The sequence below is a fragment of the Myotis daubentonii genome, chromosome 10, assembly GCF_963259705.1.
Source record: "Myotis daubentonii chromosome 10, mMyoDau2.1, whole genome shotgun sequence".
NCBI lineage: Eukaryota > Metazoa > Chordata > Mammalia > Chiroptera > Vespertilionidae > Myotis > Myotis daubentonii.
The window spans coordinates 7,969,419-7,988,505 of record NC_081849.1 but is presented as its reverse complement, the minus strand read 5'-3'; the positions used below and the strand labels follow the sequence as shown (position 1 = coordinate 7,988,505).

Below are 19,087 nucleotides of genomic sequence, written 5' to 3'. Positions count from 1 at the left end.
TTCTTTTTAGTGTCTTTATCTGATTTGGGGATTAGGGTAATGCTGGCTTCATACAGTATGGATGGAACTGGAGAACATTATGCTAAGTGAAATAAGCCAGTCAGAGAAAGATAAATATCACATGATCTCACTCATTTATGGAATATAATGAACATAAACTTATGAATAAAAACAGATCCAGAGACAGAGAAACATCAATCAGACTCATCAAACCTTAAGGGGAAGGTAGGGGCGTGTGGGGGTAAGGGGAAGAAATCAACCAAAGGACGTGTATACATGCATATAAGCCTCGCCAATGGACACAGACAACAGCGGGGTGAGGGCATGAGTGGGAGGGGTAGTGGAGTAATGGGGGATAAGGACACATATGTAATACCTTAATCAATAAAGAAATGTAAAAATATAAGAGTTTTGTAGGAAAAAAAACAAAATAAGATTAAGTAAAATATAATTTCCACTCTCAAATAGTTTTAAACATTAGTTTGAAAGTTAATCAGCTTAATGCACTTCTGTAGAAAGAACTAGGACTTTTTGCACTCTTGATTTTTTTCCAGGCCTTTTACAAAAATATAATTCCCATTGCTAGTTACTTGCTGTTCCATTGTGTTTTTCCTACATATTGTAATTTATTGATTCTCCTATCCAGTTTATGTTTACTTCATGTTTCAATTGGAAGTATGGAATTTCCTTAGCAAATAGTATTTGATGCTGCAAGATTATTTAAATTTATTATAAATAATCATTTGATGAAACAAATGTCTATTCCATTTTCACTGATAGGACCAACAGGGGAATATTTGAGTATTTTGCTTTCATTGAATCATTATGAACATTTACAAACATAATAGAATATTTACAAACATACTAAAAAGTGTGATAAAAGTATACAATAAAAATCACTTAAATTCCAAAACAAAAAAGAGAGAGAGAGCTTGTAAGTATTCCTTCCTCTTGAATATTTTGGAATAGTCTGAGGAGGATAGGTTTTAGTTCTTCTTTGAATGTTTGGTCAAACTCCCCTGTGAAGCCATCCGGACCAGTGCTTTTTTTTTGCTGAAAGTTTTTTTATTACTGCTTCAATTTTCTCCATAGTTATTGGCCTATTTAAAATTTTTTAATGTTCCTGATTAAGTTTTGGGAGGTCATATTTTTTTAGGAATATGTCAATTTCTTCTAGGTTGAGCAGTTTGTCGGAATAGAGTTGTTCATAGTATTTATTTATATATATTTTTTTACAATTCTTTGTATTTCTGTGGGTTCTGGTGTTATCTCACGTCTTTCATTTATTTTTTTATTTTTTTTAAATTTTAGTAAATCTTTATTGTTCAGATTATTACATTTGTTTTTCTTTTTTCCCCCCATAGCTCCCCTCCACCCAGTTCCCACCCCACCCTCTGCCCTTACACACCCCCCACTGTCCTCATCCCTAGGTGCACAATTTTTGTCCAGTCTCTTCCCGCAACTCCCACACCCCTTTCCCCATCAAGAATAGTGAGTCCATTCCCTTTCTATGTCCCTGATTCTATTATAATCACCAGTTCATTCTGTTCATCAGATTATTTATTCACTTGATTCTTAGATTCACTTGTTGATAGATGCATGTTTGTTGTTCATAATTAGTATCTTTATCTTTTTCTTCTTCTTCCTCTTCTTAAAGGATACTTTTCAGCATTTCATATAATACTGGTTTGGTGGTGATGAACTCCTTTAGCTTTTCCTTATCTGTGAAGCTCTTTATCTGACCTTCAATTCTGAATGATAGCTTTGCTGGATAAAGTAATCTTGGTTGTAGGTTCTTGGCATTCATCACTTTGAATATTTCTTGCCACTCCCTTCTGGCCTGCAAAGTTTCTGTTGAGAAATCAGCTGACAGTCATATGGGTATTCCCTTGTAGGTAACTGACTGTTTTCCTCTTGCTGCTTTTAAGATTCTCTCTTTGTCTTTTGCTCTTGGCATTTTAATTATGATGTGTCTTGGTGTGGTCCTCTTTGGATTCCTTTTGTTTGGGGTTCTCTGCGCTTCCTGGACTTGGAAGTCTATTTCTTTCACCAGGTAGGGGAAGTTTTCTGTCATTATTTCTTCAAATAGGTTTTCAATATCTTGGTCTCTCTCATCTTCTGGCACCCCAATAATTCTGATGTTTTTGCACTTGAAGCTGTCCCAGAGGCTCCTTACACTATCTTCGTATTTTCAGATTCTTTTTTCATTTTGACTTTCTGGTTGGGTGTTTTTTGCTTCTTCGCATTTCGAATCTTTGACTTGATTCTTGCGCTCCTCTGGTCTGCTGTTGGGAGTCTGTATAGTATTCGTTATTTCAGTCCGTGTATGCTTAATTTCTAGTTGGTTCTTTATCATAACATCGAGGGTCTCATTAGATTTCTTGAGGATCTCAATAACTTTATCGGCGGCTTCTAGACAGTTCTTGAAAGACCTTAAAAGTGTGGTTCTGGACTCAATATCCTCCATTGACAGTTTTGTCCTGTTTCTTTGTCTCTGCATTTTTTATGCTTTCTTGGTGCACCGCCTAGTGGTCTTTGTGCGCAGTCTTGTTGTAGTTTAGCCTTGATTGTTGTAGCTAATACTAGGGGGATTTGACCTCCAGGCCAACTGGCTGCGAGAATCAGCTGTGTCTGCAGTGGGAAAACTTCTGTCCTCTAGGGAGGTGCTAATCGAGCCTTTGCCTGAGGCTATCTGGCAAATGGCTCTGTGCAGGGCTTGGGCAGGGTGGGTCGCACGGGATCAACAGAGCAGGTGGAGAGAGCAGTTATGGTTGCTCTCAGTCCTGTCCCCAGAGGCTCTGCCTCTCAGAGCCCCAGCAACCACTGCAAACCTCGAAGAGAAAGCTGCCCTCGCGTTCCGACCGATGCCAGACAGTCCCGCTTCTCCCGTTTGAGTCTTGGTCCCTAGAGACTCGCCCAGAACTGGAGCTCAGAATCTGAGACTCCGTCCTGATTGAAAACGAGCACGCCCTCAGCTACCAGCCCGCTCCGTGCATATCTCTGCAACTTTGTATTTTCCGCACTGCGCCTCCTCTGAGTCTCATATGCTGTTCTCTTTCCTTCTAGTTGAAGAATTTCCCCTCAGCCAGTCTTCCTGTGGTTCTGGGCGATATCCGTTCCGTCCTTTAGTTGTATTTGTGAAGTGGTTGTTCGAGGCAGCTAACTCCGGTGTTTACCTATGCTGCCATCTTGGTTTTCCTCCACGTCTTTCATTGCTGATTTTGTTTATTTGAGTCCTCTCTCTATGCTTCTTAGTGAGCCTGGCTAGAGGTTTATCAATCTTGTTTATCCTTTCAAAGAAACAGCTCTAACCCTAGCTGGTTTGGCTCAGTGGATGGAGCATCAGCCTGTGGACTGAACTTTTCTTTTATTTCCATTTGCCTGAAAATATTTTACCATCTCTTCACTTTTAATCTGCGTGAGTCCCTTGTTCTCAGATAGGTTTCATGTAGACAGCGTGTATATGGATCATGTTTTCTTATCGTTTCAGCCACTCCATGTCTTTTGATTAGAGCATTTAGTCCATTTATGTTTAAAGTTATTATTGACATGTACTAGTATGTAGCTATTTCATTTTTATGCTTGTGTTCCTTCTTTCCTTTCTTCTTCTTTTTAAAACAGTCCCATTTCTTGCATTGCTGGCTTGGTAGTGATAAACTCCTTTTGCATTTCTTAAAATATATTTTTATTGTTTTTTTTTCATTGCTTAAAGTATTACAAAGGGTATTACATATGTGTCCATTTTATCCCCCCGTGCTAGACAGTCCTCTAGCCTCCCCATCCCCCAGTGTCTTATGTCCATTGGTTATGCTTATATGCATGCATACAACTCCTTTAGTTGATCTCTTACCCCCCTACCTCCTGCCCCCCAACCCTCCCCGGCCTTCCCACTGCAGTTTGACAATCTGTTTGAGGCAGCTCTGCCTCTGTATCTATTATTGTTCAAAAGTTTATAATGGTCTCTATTGTCCATGAATGAGTGCGATCATGTGGTATTTTTCCTTCATTGACTGGCTTATTTCACTTAGCATAATGCTCTCCAGTTCCATGCATGCCCTTGCAAATGGTAAGAGTTCCTTCGTTTTTAGAGCAGCATAGTATTCCATCGTGTAGATGTACCACAGTTTTCTAATCCATTCATCTACTGATGGGCACTTAGGCTGTTTCCAGATCTTAGCGATGGTGAATTGTGCTGCTATGAACATAGAGGTGCATATATCCTTTCTGATTGGTGTTTCTGGTTTCTTGGGATATATTCCTAGAAGTGGGATCACAGGGTCAAATGGGAGTTCCATTTTCAGTTTTTTAAGGAAACTCCATACTGTCTTCCATAGTGGCTGCACCAGTCTGCATTCCCACCAGCAGTGCACAAGTGTTCCTTTTTCTCCACATCCTCTCCAGCACTTGTCGTTTGTTGATTTGTTGATGATAGCAAGTCTGACAGGTGTGAGATGGTACCTCATTGTTGTTTTGATTTGCATCTCTCGGATGATTAGTGACTTTGAGCATGTTTTCATATGTCTCTTGGCTTTCTGAATGTCCTCTTTTGAAAGGTGTCTATTTAGGTCCTTTGCCCATTTTTTGATTGGCTTGTATATCTTCCTTTTGTTAAGTTGTATGAGTTCCCTATAAATTTTGGAGATTAGGCCCTTATCAGATATGACATTGGCAAATATGTTTTCCCACACAGTGGGTTGTTTTGTTGGTGGTTTCTTTTGCTGTGCAGAAGCTTTTTATTTTGATGTAGTCCCATTTGTTCATTTTCTCTTTAGTTTCAAGTGCCCTAGGAGCTGTACCAGTGAAGAAATTACTTCGGCATATGTCTGAGATTTTGTTGCCTTTGGATTCTTCTAGAATTTTTATGGTTTCCTGTCGTCCATTTAAGTCCTTTATTCATTTTGAGTTTATTTTTGTGTATCGTGTAAGGTGGTGGGCTAGTTTCATTTTCTTGCATATATCCGTCCAATTTTCCCAACACCATTTATTGAAGAGACTATCTTGGCTCCATTGTATGTTCTTGCCTCCTTTGTCAAATATTAATTGAGCATATTGGTTCGGGCAGATTTCTGGGCTCTCTATTCTATTCCATTGATCTATATGCCTATTCTTGTGCCAGTACCAGGCAGTTTTGAGAACAGTGGCTTTGTAATACAGCTTGATATCTGGTATTGAGATCCCACCTACTTTGTTCTTTTTCAGGATTGCTGCAGCTATTCAGGGTCTTTTTTTATTCCAGATGAATTTTTGGAGAGTTCGTTCTAGATCTATGAAGTATGCCATTGGTATTTTAATGGGAAGTGTGTTGAATTTATAGATTGCTTTGGGTAGTATGGACATTTTAATGATGTTGATTCTACCAATCCATGAACACGGTATGTTCTTCCATCTGTTTATGTCTTCCTCTATATCTTTTTTCAACATCCTGCAGTTTTCTGAGTAGAGGTCTTTTACCTCTTTAGTTAAGTTTAATCCTAGGTAGCTTAATTTTTGGGGTGCGATGGTAAACGGGATTGTTTTTATAATCTCTCTTTCTGTAAGTTCATTATGGGTGTATAGAAATGCCTCAGATTTCTTGGGGTTAATTTTGTATCCTGCTACATTGCCAAATTCATGTATTAAGTCTAGTAGCTTTTTGGTGGAGTCTATAGTGTTTTGTATGTATAATATCATGTCATCTGCAAGTAAGGACAGTTTTACTTCTTCTTTTCCAATTGGGATGCCTTTTATTTCTTCTTCTTGCCTAATTGCAATAGCTAACACTTCCAGTACTATGTTGAAAAGGAGTGGTGAGAGTGGGCATCCCTGTCTTGTTCCTGTTCTTAGGGGAAATGATGTTAGTTTTTGTCCATTGAGTATGATGTTGGCTGTGGGCCTGTCATATATGGCTTTTATTATGTTGAGGTATGATCCTCTACTCCCGCCTTACAGAGAGTTTTTATCAAAAATGGGTGTTGAATTTTGTCAAAAGCATATTCTGCATCAATTGATATGACCATGTGGTTGTTTTCTTTCAATTTGTTTATGTGATGTATCACATTTATTGATTTGCGGATACTGTACCATCCTTGCATCCCTGGGATAAATCCTACTTGGTCATGGTGTATGATCTTTCTGATGTACTGCTGGATCTGATTTGCTAAGATTTTGTTGAGGATTTTGGCATCTATGTTCATGAGGGATATTGGCCTGTAATTCTCTTTCATTGTGTTGTCTTTCCCTGGTTTTGGTATTAGGGTGATGCTGGCTTCATAGAATGAGCTTGGAAGTATTCCTTCCTCTTGAATTTTTTGTAGTAGTCTGAGGAGGATAGGTTTTAGTTCTTCCTTAAATGTTTGGTAAAACTCCCCTATGAAGCTGTCTGGTCCTGGGCTTTTGTTTGCTGGAAGCTTTTTGATGACTGCTTCCATTTCTTCCATAGTTATTGGCCTGTTGAGATTTTTAGATTCTTCCTGATTGAGTTTTGGAATGTTGTATTTTTCTAGGAATTTGTCCATTTCCTCCAGGTTGTCTAGTTTGTTGGAGTAGAGCTGTCCATAGTATTTTTTAACAATCATTTGTATTTCTGTGGGGTCTGTTGTTATTTCGCCTCTATCGTTTCTGATTTTGTTTATTTGTGTCCTCTCTCTTTGCTTCTTGGGGAGCCTGGCTAGAGGTATGTCAATCTTCTTTATCCTTTCAAAGAACCATCTCTTGGTTTCATTGATTTTCTTTATTGTTTTTTGGTCTCTATGTCATTTATTTCTGCTCTAATCTTTATTATCTCCTTCCTTCTGCTCACTCTGGGCTTTTCTTGTTGCTCTCTTTCTAATTCTTTGAGTTTTAGATTTAGATGATTTACTACCATTTTTTTTGTTTGTTTTTTGAGATAGGCCTGTAGAGCTATAAACTTCCCTCTCAGGACTGCTACATTGTGTCCCATAGCTTTTGGATTGTTGTGTTTTCATTGTCATTAGTTTCCAGGATGTTTTTAATTTCTTCTTTGATCTCATTGGTAACCCAATCAATATTTAATAGCATGCTATTCAGCTTCCAGGTGTTTGAGTATTTTGGGTTGTTTTTATTGTAGTTTATTTCTAATATTATGCCATCGTGGTCTGCGAGGATGCTTTTTATAATTTCAATCTTCTTGAATTTGGGGATACTTTGCTTGTGACCCAATATATGGTCTATTTTTGAATATGTCTTATGAGCATTTGAGTAGAATGTATATTCCCTGGCTTTGGGGTGAAGTTTTCTGAAGATGTCTATTAAGTCCATCTGATCTAGTGAGTCATTTAGGATTGCTGTATCTTTGCTGATTGTTTGTCTAGAGGGCTTATCCAGTGCTGTCAGTGGTGTATTAAAGTCCCCTACTATGATTGTATTGTTGTTGATCTCTCCTTTGATATCTTCCAGGAGTTGTTTTATGAATTTGGGTGCTCCTGCATTGGGTACATATATGTTTACCAGGGTTATATCTTCTTGTTGTATTGATCCCTTTAGTATTATGAAGTGGCCTTTCTTATCTCTTGTTATGGCCTTCACTTTGAGTTCTATTTTGTCCGATATAAGTATTGCTACCCCAGCTTTCTTTTCCTTTCCATTTGCCTGAAAGATATTTTTCCATCCTTTCACTTTCAGTCCGTGTGAGTCCCTTCTAATGAGGTGGGTTTCTTGTAGACAGCAGATGTATGGGTCATGTTTTTTTATCCATTCAGCCACTCGATGTCTTTTGTTTGGAGCACTTAGTCCGTTTACGTTTAAAGTTATTATTGAAAGGTACTTGTTTGTAGCCATTTCTTTTTTTGTGTGGCTGTTTTCTTTCTGAGCTTTTTATTTCTTCTTTTTACACCAGTTCCTTTAGCATTCCTTGCATTGCTGGCTTGGTGGTGATAAACTCCTTAGCCTTTTTTTGTCTGTGAAGCTTCTTATTTCCCCTTCAATTTTGAATGATAGCCTTGCTGGATAGAGTATTCTTGGATTCAGTCCTTTGCTTTGCATCACTTTGTAAATTTCCGTCCATTCTTTTCTGTCCTGATGTGTTTCTGTTGAGAAATCATTTGATAATCTAATAGGACATCCCTTGTATGTAACTTTCCGTCTCTCTCTTGCAGCCTGTAAGATTCTCTCTTTGTCCTGAACATTTGCCATGGTAATTATGATGTGTCTTGGTGTGCGTCTTTTCGGGTTCACCTTGTTTGGGACTCTCTGGGCTTGTGTGACTTTTTTCTTCCCCACCTCAAGGAATTTTCTGATATTATTTCTTCGAATATGTTTTCTAAACCTTGTTCATCTTTCTGTTGTTCTGGTACCCCTATTATTCGTATGTTGTTTTGTTTCATGTTGTCCCAAACTTCCTTAGGCTCTCCTACTGTCTTTTAATTTTTTCTCCAATTGCAGTTCAGTTTGTGTGTGTTTTGCTTCCTTGTCTTCTAATTCACTAATTCGGTCCTCCGCTTCTCCTAGTCTACTGTTGATACTTTCAATGGTGTTTTTCATTGCAGCTATATCACTCTTCATTTCTTCTTGGGTCTTACTTAAGTTGTTGATTTTTTCATCTGTTTCTTCTAGCTTCTTCCATATGTTATCGATTTTTTCATCTGTTTCTTCTTGCTTCTTGCAGAGGTTGTCCATTTTTTCCTCCATCCAGTTTATGCACTCTAGGACCCTTATTCTGAATTCTTTTTCTGTCATGTTGCATGCCTCTGTATCACTTAGCTGCTTTTCTGGCGAGTCCTCCTCTTTCCTTTGGGGGTTTCTTTGTCTACCCATGTTTGATCTCACTGACATATCTAGACTTTAAGTCGTTCAGTGGCTGCTCCCTGGGTGGCAGTGACTCCTTGGTCTGTGGTTTCTCTTCAGGCGGTTGCGGTAGCAGCTGTTCTTCCGTTGGCAGCAGCTCCTCTGGTGGGTGCTGTTCACAGCTGTGGTGGCTCTTCTGGCTGGTGCAGGGCGGTTTCACGTACAGCTGCTGTTCTTTAGCATAGGTTGTGGTGCTCAGGAGGCTGCTGTTTCTTGGATCTGCTGCGTTGATTTAAGGGCACAAAATACAACACAACAAGGCACCACGTACCAGGCACTAAACACAAATATATTCACGATATTAATAACCCCAAATAAAGGTGACCACCCAAATTAAGAGAATTAGGGGATAAGGAAGAAGTTTTTTTTTGTTTGTTTGTTTTTGTTTTGTTTTTTGTTTTTTTTTTGTCTGCAAAGCTCCTGATTTCCCCTTCAATATTGAATGTTGGCCTTGTTGGATAGAGTATTCTTGGATTCAGTCCCTTACTTTTCATCACTTTGTATACTTCATTCCATTCCCTTCTGGCCTGATGTGTTTCTGTTGAGAAATCATTTGATATTCTAAGAGGAGATTCTTTGTAGGTAACTCTCTGTCTCTTTCTTGTAGCCTTTAAGATTCTCTCTTTTTCATTAACGTTTGCCATTGTAATAATGACTTGTCTTGGTTTGGGTCTTTTTGCATTTGTCTTGTTTGGGACTTTCTGTGCTTGTGTGACTTTTTCTTCCCAAATCAGGGAAAGTTTCTATTATTATTTTTTCAATTAGGTTTTCTGATCCTTGCTCCTCTTCTTGTTCTTCGGGCACTCCTATTATATGTATGTTACTTCATTTGGTGTTGTCCCAAAGCTCTCCTAGGCTCTCCTCCTGTTTTCTATTTATTTTTCTCCAGTTACTGTTCAGATTGGGTGTGTTTAACTACCTTATCATCTAACTCACTAATTTGGTCCTCTGCTTTCTCTGGTCTACTGTTGAAACCTTCCATCATGTTTTATATTGTAGCTATATCTTTTTTTATTTACTCTTCATTCTTACAAAAGTATTTGATTTTCTCTTCCATCTGGTTCATGAACTGTATGACCCTTACTCTGAATTAATTTCCTGGCATATTGCATGCTTCCATTTCACTTCATTTCTTTTCTGGTGATTTCTCCTTTTCTTTCCTTGGTGGGTTCTTTCTTTGTCTCTCCATTTTTGCTGTCTCTCTTCTCTTTGGCCCTGTGCACCCTTCTTGAGGTTTGAGTGGTTGAATACCCTATCAGGGCAATAGTCTAGAAATCATTATTCCAAAGCCTGGGTCTTTCTTGAGTCTCATGCCTTTATTGTCTCTGCTCTGAGTTGTATACCCTTGTCCCATGGATCTCGTCCCTCAGTTTTCTGCTTCAGATGTTTGGTATGGTGGGACCATGTGCACAGTTACTCTAATGTGCAGTGCCCTTTGAGGACCCAGAGCTCTCTGGCATGAAATTCACTGTGCAGCCCCAGCACCTGTGGCAGGTATTACCCTAGGTACCTCTGGCAGTGCACTTGCAGCACGGTCCTGTGGCCCCTGGCTGGGCACACCCGGTTGCTCCAGGTTGCCTCAGCAGTGCTTTCCTATGGCTTGGAGTGAGGTTTGTGCTATGTTGCTCCTGCAGGACTGTCCCAGGGGCTGGGGAGAAGAGTGTTGGGGTTACACTGGGTTGCACAGTCCTGTTTTCTTGTAGCTAGAGTGAGACATGTGTTGGGTTGCTCCAGTCCACCACTTATCACTGTGAAGTGGGGGCTTGTTGCCCTAGGTACTCAGTCCATGCTTCCCTTTCACCCAGAGTTAGGGGAGCATTGGCTTGCTCCAGATGGCCCAGACAGGACTGTCCTGGGGGACTGGGAGTGGGTTCCACAGTCAGAGCTCCTCTGTGGCATGCTCTTGGTTGTGCCTGGTCACCCCAGCAACAGGTCCCAGTGCTGGGCATAGTGTGAGTGCTGGGTGGCTTTGGATCAGGCTAGCAGCACAGTTCTGGGGCCTTTGGTGGGGATGGGGAACAGGGTTGTCCCAGGCTTGCACTACTGTGGTGTCTTGGAACCAGATCCTAGGATGCTGGGTCCCAGCGGGCTGGTGAGGAGGCCTGGCACAGGAGCTCAATCTGGCATCACATGCTCCCTGCAAATGTCTGAGAGCCTGCCAGGAGGTATTGTGCCACTCACTGCAGGAGCATGGTGGTGGTTCCACATGGGTTATGACTGGAAAGTTACATTCCCTAGGAGTCCTCTGTGATTTTTATGAAAATTTGTCTATTCAACTGTGATTAATTTGTTAATTCAGGGTGGATGCTCTTCAATTTCATTGCTTTTCTGGCGCAAGAAGAGGTGCACAACACTGCTGCCTATGCAGCCACCATTTTTTCTCTACTTCATTTTATCAGTTCCCAAAATACTGGTTATAACATGAGGACATGAGATTCTCTCCTGTCCTACTAATTGGATATTTTACCTATAGATTCATTCAGTGTATGTGGTTTCCTCAGTGCCCAGCTTCTGCATCACAGAGAGCTTCAGAAGAGTTTGGCTGCACAGGCCACTACCCAAGTACCACCTAGATGAATTTTAAAAGCCGTTCACAAAATTAATTACTGTTAATGATAAAAACTCTCAAGAAAATAGTGATTGGGGGATATTTACTTAATGATTACACACACACACACACACATATCATATACTCCTGTTTTCCAGTATCTCACTCACTTAACAGGGAAATACTAAAGGCATATCATGGAAAAAAGTAAGCATGCCCTTCCACTACAATTCAATGTTATAAAGGAGATTTCAGCCAATGCATTTTGGCAAGATAAATTAATTAGGGGCATAAGAATAAATAAATAAAGAAGAAGTGATAAAGGAACTGTGGTACTTCCATAAGGTGGAATACTATTCATCAGTAAAAGAGAACATCTATTCACAAGCAACTTGAATGATTCTCAAAATCATTATGAGAAGTGAAGGAAGCCATTCTCAAAATGGACTTTATTTTACTTTGTCTAGATTCTCAATGTCTACTACGAAATCTTCTATCAAGTTCAAACAATCAATGACTTTTAGTGAATGTATGAATAGTATAAACTCCCAACACTTTTCAGAGAAGGGAAAATGCCTCATTCTTCCATCATACTAACCACAATGCATGGTATTTATCAAGACCTTCTGTCTGACTTCTGCCCTGAGAGACAAATGGGCAACACTGCTCTCAGGGTTTTTCACATGGGCTACTCATCTCCTCACAGCTCCTCAAGACCAGAACCATTTACTTTGCCTCATCTACAGCATAAACCTGAATTCAAGGGTAAGAATAAGTGAGTGCATTTACACAGAAAGTACCACAGAGCACTTAAAGACTTTTTTCACATTAAGCCTGTATTTAATTTTTTCATGCTAGGTATGTGTGGCTCTTTGGTTCAATATGTGCTTCTAGAAGCTCCTGAGACAAGAGGATGTTAACTTCCAATGTCAGAATTTTGTGCAAAACTCCAATGGGAGTGCACCCCATATTCTGCAAAGTGAAACCAAATGTGCTCACTGTGAATGACTATTTCTGAAAGAATCAGTCACTGGTTCTTCCTTTAAGTAATCATGGAGCTCTATACCATACAAGTCATCTTTATGGGTGAATCAGACAAATTTATATATTATATCCTTGAATCTTTGCTAACTTTACATAAATGTACAATCTAAATTCATTTGTGTTTGGGGGAAGTAAAGGTATATTGAGGACAAAATGGGGTGGGACATGGAAAAACCACTTTCAAGATGGCAGAGCAAGGACAGTGGCATATGACCACCAGGACATGCTGGTAGAACATGGAAATGCGCTTTGGGAAAGCTTATGAATTATTAGGGTAGTAGTACCTATTAAAAAAGGGATAAACTTCAAATACTATTATTCATATATTTAAAAAATCCCCCTTCCCCAGAAAACTCACAAAGATATCAGAATTCTTAATGAATGAATTCAAGGAGAAGGTGGCCTCTGATGAGCAGAGAGATTAAGAATGTGGTTCAAATGGAGAATGGAGGAGATACATATTAGGGTCTAGACAAAGAAAAGCTCCAAAAGGATCTTGAATTTTTATCAAAATTGAAATTCATCCCTGTACTCTTACAAGTATTGGTGATATTTTGTAAGGTAAAAGAGATTTCAGTTTTGCACAAATAAGAGAGAATAAAACTTTTTATTATAGTAACAATGAGCAAACAATTCAAATGAGTGGAGGCAGTAGTGTGGGGATGATGCACCTAGCAGTAAGTAATCAAGGTGTGGGGTGATGAAGGTGTGGTGGCAACAGTTAGTTTCACAAGAAAAAAAGAGAACTAGTTATTCAGCAAAGTGGTTACACTGAGGTTGGTCAACAACTTTTTACAGAAACATCTGAATATACTGAACATTGTTCTCTTAGCTGCTGAATCTCTTGCCTTTTTCTCTTTCTGGCATTTCACTTAGTTGAGTTCTGAAAAACATGTTCCAGACAAATCTCTGTTCTCCAGTGGGCAGATGATAAGGAACAATTTCAGTCCTTCCATAAAAATTAAATTCAACAAATTTATGTACTTATAGAAAGAATTCCATAAGCATCTCTATCTATAGATTATCTATTGATTTACCTAACCACATGTGTAAAATCAGCATTGTGATCCTAAAGATAAAAATAAGGCACATAATCTCCACGGGTGGAGATTATGTGCCAATCTAGAAAGAATCTAGAGGAGGAAACTTTACTAAGGATAACTAGAGAAAGCTTGGGGTCATGGTCTTTTGATCTCCTGCATTCATTTTCTCTCTGTCTCTGAGAATTCAGAAGATAGGGAGCATCCATACTTTCTACTTTGGAGTTTTACAAATTGAGGATGTTTTCCTTCCCTCTTACATCAACCAAAAGTCTACCAATTTCCATGACTGAACTTTACTACACTCCCCAGTCCTGAGAGCCTGAGTGACAGAAACAGAGAGCTCTGACTTTAGGGAATGAGTTATATGGGGCAGACACACCTGAAAACACACAGGAAATATAGACAGATTTTCATTAGCCTAATCTTCCTTGAACAGAGATGAGATTTCTTTCCATATTATTCTCAATCTTTTCAAGATTAAATCAAGCATCCCTTCCTGACTTTCAGCTTTACCTCTAGCATTTTGCTGCATGAAGGAATAGTAATTCTCCCTTTCTTCAAATTCGCTCTCCATTTCTGCTTTTATCATTTCCTGCTCTACTGTATCCTCCAGATTTCTGATTTTCTCTTCATACTCCTCTTTTAATTTTCTTTTCTCTTCCTCCAGCTCAGCTCTGTATTTTTCTTGTATAGCTTGAATCTTTTTCTGAATCTCCACCTCCGCCTTTTGGTACATCTGATTAGTGTAGAATCCTCCAGTGTTCTGCTTCACCATGTGCTGGACCAGGTTCAGCAATTGTGTCCTCTGAGCCTCCTGCTCAGCCCCTACCGCCTTATTGTTGAACTCACAATGACGATCCTTGAACTGTTTCATCAAATCTTGAATGTATTCTGGTGTTTCCTTTAAGTAATCATGAAAATCCATGCCATTCAAGTCATCTTTCCGAGTGAATAAGAGAATCATGTATCTCTTGGCATTGGGTCCAAACATTGACAGCATCTTCTCCAGAGCCTTTTGTTCTTCCTTTGTGTGCCGGGCAAGAGGGATCACCAGGAGCACAGCGTGAGGCCCAGGAGAGGACAGGAGGATGCACTTAGCAATCTCCCTTTGTGTGTCAGCATCCGGTACCTCAGTGTCGAAAATGCCAGGTGTGTCCACGACGACTATTTTTCTCCCATTCCACATGCTTCTCCCTTTCTGACAGGCCTTGGTGATAGATTTTGCTGCAATGCTGGAATTAAATTCTTTCTTTCCAAGGATGCTATTTCCTGTGGCACTTTTTCCTGCTCCAGTCTTACCCACTAAGACAAGTCGCAGTTCTGAATTTCGATTTCCAAGCCCTGGGACATCAGGAAACAAAAACCACAGCATTAGCATTGACTTTCAACATTTCCCACTGCAATGCCTCCGCCCAACAGTGTCCTTCTCTATTGCCCACTAGAGTCCTGCCCGTGAGCAAACTCTGCACTCACAGTATGTCTATAGAACCCTTCTGCCTGACCTCTTTCTTAAAGGACTTGGTGAACACTGGGCACTTCTCAGGAGTCCCTTGGGCTACTCACTCTGACCTTTGGAAGCTAAGTGCTCAGGGATGAGGGAGCAAAGTGGTTCAAATGAGAACTCTGAGCTGCTGCTGGTAGCAGTTCCTCATAAGCTAATGTAGGAAGTAACACAAAATCTGACTTTGAGATATCACAGTGGGAACTTCCCTCTCCCTATTAATATTCAAAATTGAACTTTTCTTCTTCCCATTAAGAAGCTAAGTAGCTGGACTGGCATGGCTTACTGGTTCAACATTGACCTATGAACCAAGAGGTCACAGTTCAATTGCCATTTAGGGCACATGCCCAGGTGGCTGTCTTGATCCCCAGTGGGGGATGGGCAGGAGGAAGTCAATCAATGATTCTCTCTCATCGTTGATGTTTCTACCTCCCTTTCCCTTCCTCTCTGAAATCAACAAAAATATATATTAAAAAAAGAGGAAGAAGCCAAGTAGGTGGGTTATTCAAGCCGTCCCATCCCTGTAGGATAGAAAAGGGCACAGGGGCTGAAGGCAAATGTTCTTTTAGATTTCACATATGCAACCATCTCCTCAGAGTTTCTGAACCACGGAAAAACAAAATGCCTTATTTTTAAAGTTACTACCTTACCATAGAAATCTAATGAGGTTTTTCTCTTTTAAACTAATATGTTGAAGAAGTATAGACAGAAAGTATTGACAGTTCTCTGGAGTTACTCTAAAGTCTCTTGATACATAAATAATAATAATAACTCATACAGAGTAACATCATTAGAGTTATACTTTCTTAGTTTCACTTCAGTAGGCATGTCTACTTCATAGGACACTGGAAAGTTGATAACAGAACAGCATAGTCTACAACCTGAACAATGTTTTAAAAATCACTGTGTCTTAGGTTAAACACCAAATCATCTATATCAGTGATGGCGAACCTATGACACGCGTGTCAGAGGTGACATGCGAACTCATTTTTTGGGTTGAATTTTCTTTGTTAAATGGCACTTTAAATATATAAAATAAATATCAAAAATGTAAGTCTTTGTTTTACTATGGTTGCAAATATCAAAAAATTTCTATTTGTGACACTGCACCAGAGTTTACTTACGGTTTTTAAAAATGCTGACACGCCGAGCTCAAAAGGTTCGCCATCACTGATCTATATAGCTCTTTCCCTATTTCTATTCAGTTTTCTCTTGAAGTATTCAGGATTTGTTAAGCATAGGCCCGAACCATGGAAGACAACCAACAACCACATCTGAGAGTCTGTTTCTCCCATAAGGAAGACCCTTTCAGCACAGTCTTTGAATAAGACTGATGCCTCAAAATAGGAGCACCCAAACACATAAAAAAATTCTTGATGGACTTTAAAGGAGAGATTGACAGCAATACAGCCATTGTAGGGGACTTTAACACCATCAGGCATCACTGGATAGGTCTTACAGACAAAAATTTAACAAGTAAACATAGGCTATAAATGGCACACTAGATCAGAGGGATCTAATGGATATTTATAGCACATTTCTCCTCAAAGCAACAGAATATTCATTCTTCTCAAATGCACATGGAACATTATCAAAGGTAGACCACATTTTAGGGCACAAAACAAGTCTACATAAATTCAAGAAGATTGCTATAATACCAAGCATCTTCTCAGATCAAATGACATGAAGTTATAAACCAACTACAATTTAAAAAAAAAATCCTCTCAAAAACACTAAAATACATGGAGGCTAAATAGCATATGATTAATCAATGACTATCTTACCAATGAGATAAAGCAAAAAAATAAATACTTCCTGGAAACAAATGAAAATGAATACACAACCACCCCACCAAAAAATGGGACACAGTGAAAGCAGTCTTGAAAGGGAAGTTCATAGCACTTCAGGCCTACCTCAAGAAACAAGAAAAAGCACTAATAATCTATGCATCCATAAAACTAATTTAATTAGAAAGAGAACAGGAAGAAAAGTCCAGAGGAATTAGAAGGAACAAAATAATAAAGACCAGAGAGGAAATAAATGACATAGAGACAACAAAAAATTACAAAAGTTAAATAAATCCAAGAACTGGTTCTTTCAAAAGATAAACAAGATTGATGAACCCCTAGCCAGATTCATCAAGAAACATAGAAAGGAAAGAGGACCCAGATAAATAAAATAAGAAATGAAAGAGGTGGTATAACAATGACACCACATAAATACAAAGGATTATAAGCAAATATGATGAATAATTATATGACAACAAACTGGACAGCCTGGGCAAAATGGACAAACTCCTAAAAACGTAAAATCTTCCAAAACTCAACAAGGGAGGATCAGAAAACCTGAGCAGACCAATGGTAACTAATGAAATTGAAGAAGTAATTTAAAAATTTCCAGCAAATAAAAGTTCTGGACCAGGTGTATTTATAGAAGAATTTTACCAAACATTCAAAGAATTAACTCCTATCCTCCTCAAACTATTCCAAATATTCAAGGAGAGCTCTTTTATGAGTCAGTATTATCCTAATTCCAAAACCAGATAAAGACAATACACATAAAGAGTATTACAGGCCAATATCCCCGATGAACAAAGAGGCTAAAATTCTCAACAAAATATTAGCAAATCAGGTCCAGCAATATATTAAAAAGATCATACACCATGCTCAAGTGGGATTTATTCTGGGGATGCAAGACTGGTACAATATTTGCAAACCAATACATGTGATACATCACATAAACAAATTGAAAGATAAAAATAACATGATCATATCAATAGATGCATAAAAAGCATTCAACAAAATCCAGCACCCTTTTTTGACAAAAACCTCAGTAAAGTGGGAATGGTGGAATCATACCTCAACATAATAAAGGGCATATATGACAAAGATACAGCCAACATAATACTCAATGGGCAAAAACTAAAAGTGTTTCTTTTAAGAACAGGAACAGGACAAGGGTGTCTGCTTCCACCACTCTTATTCAACACTAGAGGCCCAGTGCACAAAAATTTGTGCACTGGGGGTAGGGGGGTGTCCCTCAACCCAGCCTGTGCTCTATCACAGTCTGGAACCCCTCGGGGGATGTCCACTTGCTGGCTTAGGCCTGCTCCCTGGGGGGATTGGGCCTAAGATGGCAGTCAGACATCCCCCTGGCAGCCTGGGAGGCCTCGGGGGATGTCCACTTGCCAGTGGGAAGCAGGCCTAAGCAGTCAGACATCCTTAGCGCTGCTGAGGAGGTGGGAGAGGCTTCCGCCACCACCACTGTGCTGGCAGCAGTCAGCCTGGCATGTGGCTGAGCAGAGCTCCCCCTGTGGGAGTGCACTGACCACCAGGGGGCAGCTCCTGCATTGAGCGTCTGCCCCCTGGTGGTCAATGTGTGTCATAGTGACCAGTCATTCCCAGTCGTTCTGCTATTAGGGTCAATTTGCATATTACCCGTTTATTATATAGGATAGAGGCTTGGTGCATGGGTGGAGGCCGGCTGGTTTGCCCTGAAGGGTGTCCTGGATCAGGGTGGGGTTCCTCTGGGGTGCCTGGCCAGCCTGGGTGAGGGGCTGATGGCTGTTTATAGGGTGACCAAGCCCCCCAGTGGTGACCCTCACCCTATGGAGGTGTGGCCAGACTGGGTGAGGGGCTGATGGCTGTTTTCAGGCTGGCCAAAGCTGCTTCAGGGTTGGGGGGGTCCTGCTGTGGTGGCTGGCGAGGCTGGGTGAAGAGCTGAGGGCCGTTTTCAGGCTGGCCACACCCCCTTCAGGGTGGGGGTCTCCACTGGGGTGCCTGGCCAGTCTGGGTGAGGGGCTGATGGCTCTTTGCAGGCTGTTCAACACTCCCCTCCCAGCGACCCAATCTCCCAGCCTGTCCTTTTTTCTTTTCTTTTTTTTTCAGCAGGTATCTGGGATTTGCTTATCTTCTGTAATTGAAACTTTGCAGCCTTGAGCAGAGCTCAGGGCCAGCCAGGGCAGGCAGGAAGCTTGGCTTCCTCCATCACTGGGAGCAACCCAAGCCTCCTGCTGGCTCCAGCTCCGTGGCCACTGATATCTTTGTGACGGAGTGATGGAGTGATGGTTAATTTGCATATTACTCTTTTATTAGATGGGATAGACTGGAAGACATAGCCGCGGCAATCAGACATTAAGTGATAAAAGGTACCCAAATTGGGAAGGAGGAA

General features: G+C 40.2%; 3 protein-coding genes across 6 annotated transcripts in view; 1 reads left to right on the top strand and 2 right to left on the bottom strand.

The window, feature by feature from the left end:
• The window catches only part of LOC132242638 (GTPase IMAP family member 6-like), a 464,769-nt gene that overhangs the window by 340,349 nt on the left and 105,333 nt on the right, over nt 1-19,087 (bottom strand). For 2 of the 4 annotated variants that reach the window (XM_059711547.1, XM_059711548.1), the window contains exon 4: nt 13,930-14,757. The exons of the other annotated variants lie outside the window; for them this stretch is intronic. In XM_059711547.1, the coding sequence (XP_059567530.1) occupies nt 13,930-14,757 (828 nt within the window). The remainder of the gene's footprint in view (nt 1-13,929; nt 14,758-19,087) is intronic. 4 annotated transcript variants of the gene reach the window in all.
• The window catches only part of LOC132242655 (GTPase IMAP family member 7-like), a 235,691-nt gene that overhangs the window by 157,155 nt on the left and 59,449 nt on the right, over nt 1-19,087 (top strand). The gene's annotated exons all lie outside the window — the stretch shown is intronic.
• The window catches only part of LOC132242643 (GTPase IMAP family member 4-like), a 192,308-nt gene continuing 186,182 nt past the window's right edge, over nt 12,962-19,087 (bottom strand). Inside the window, exon 5 of the transcript XR_009454684.1 lies at nt 12,962-13,398. The gene's annotated coding sequence lies outside the window, so the exon portion shown is untranslated. The remainder of the gene's footprint in view (nt 13,399-19,087) is intronic.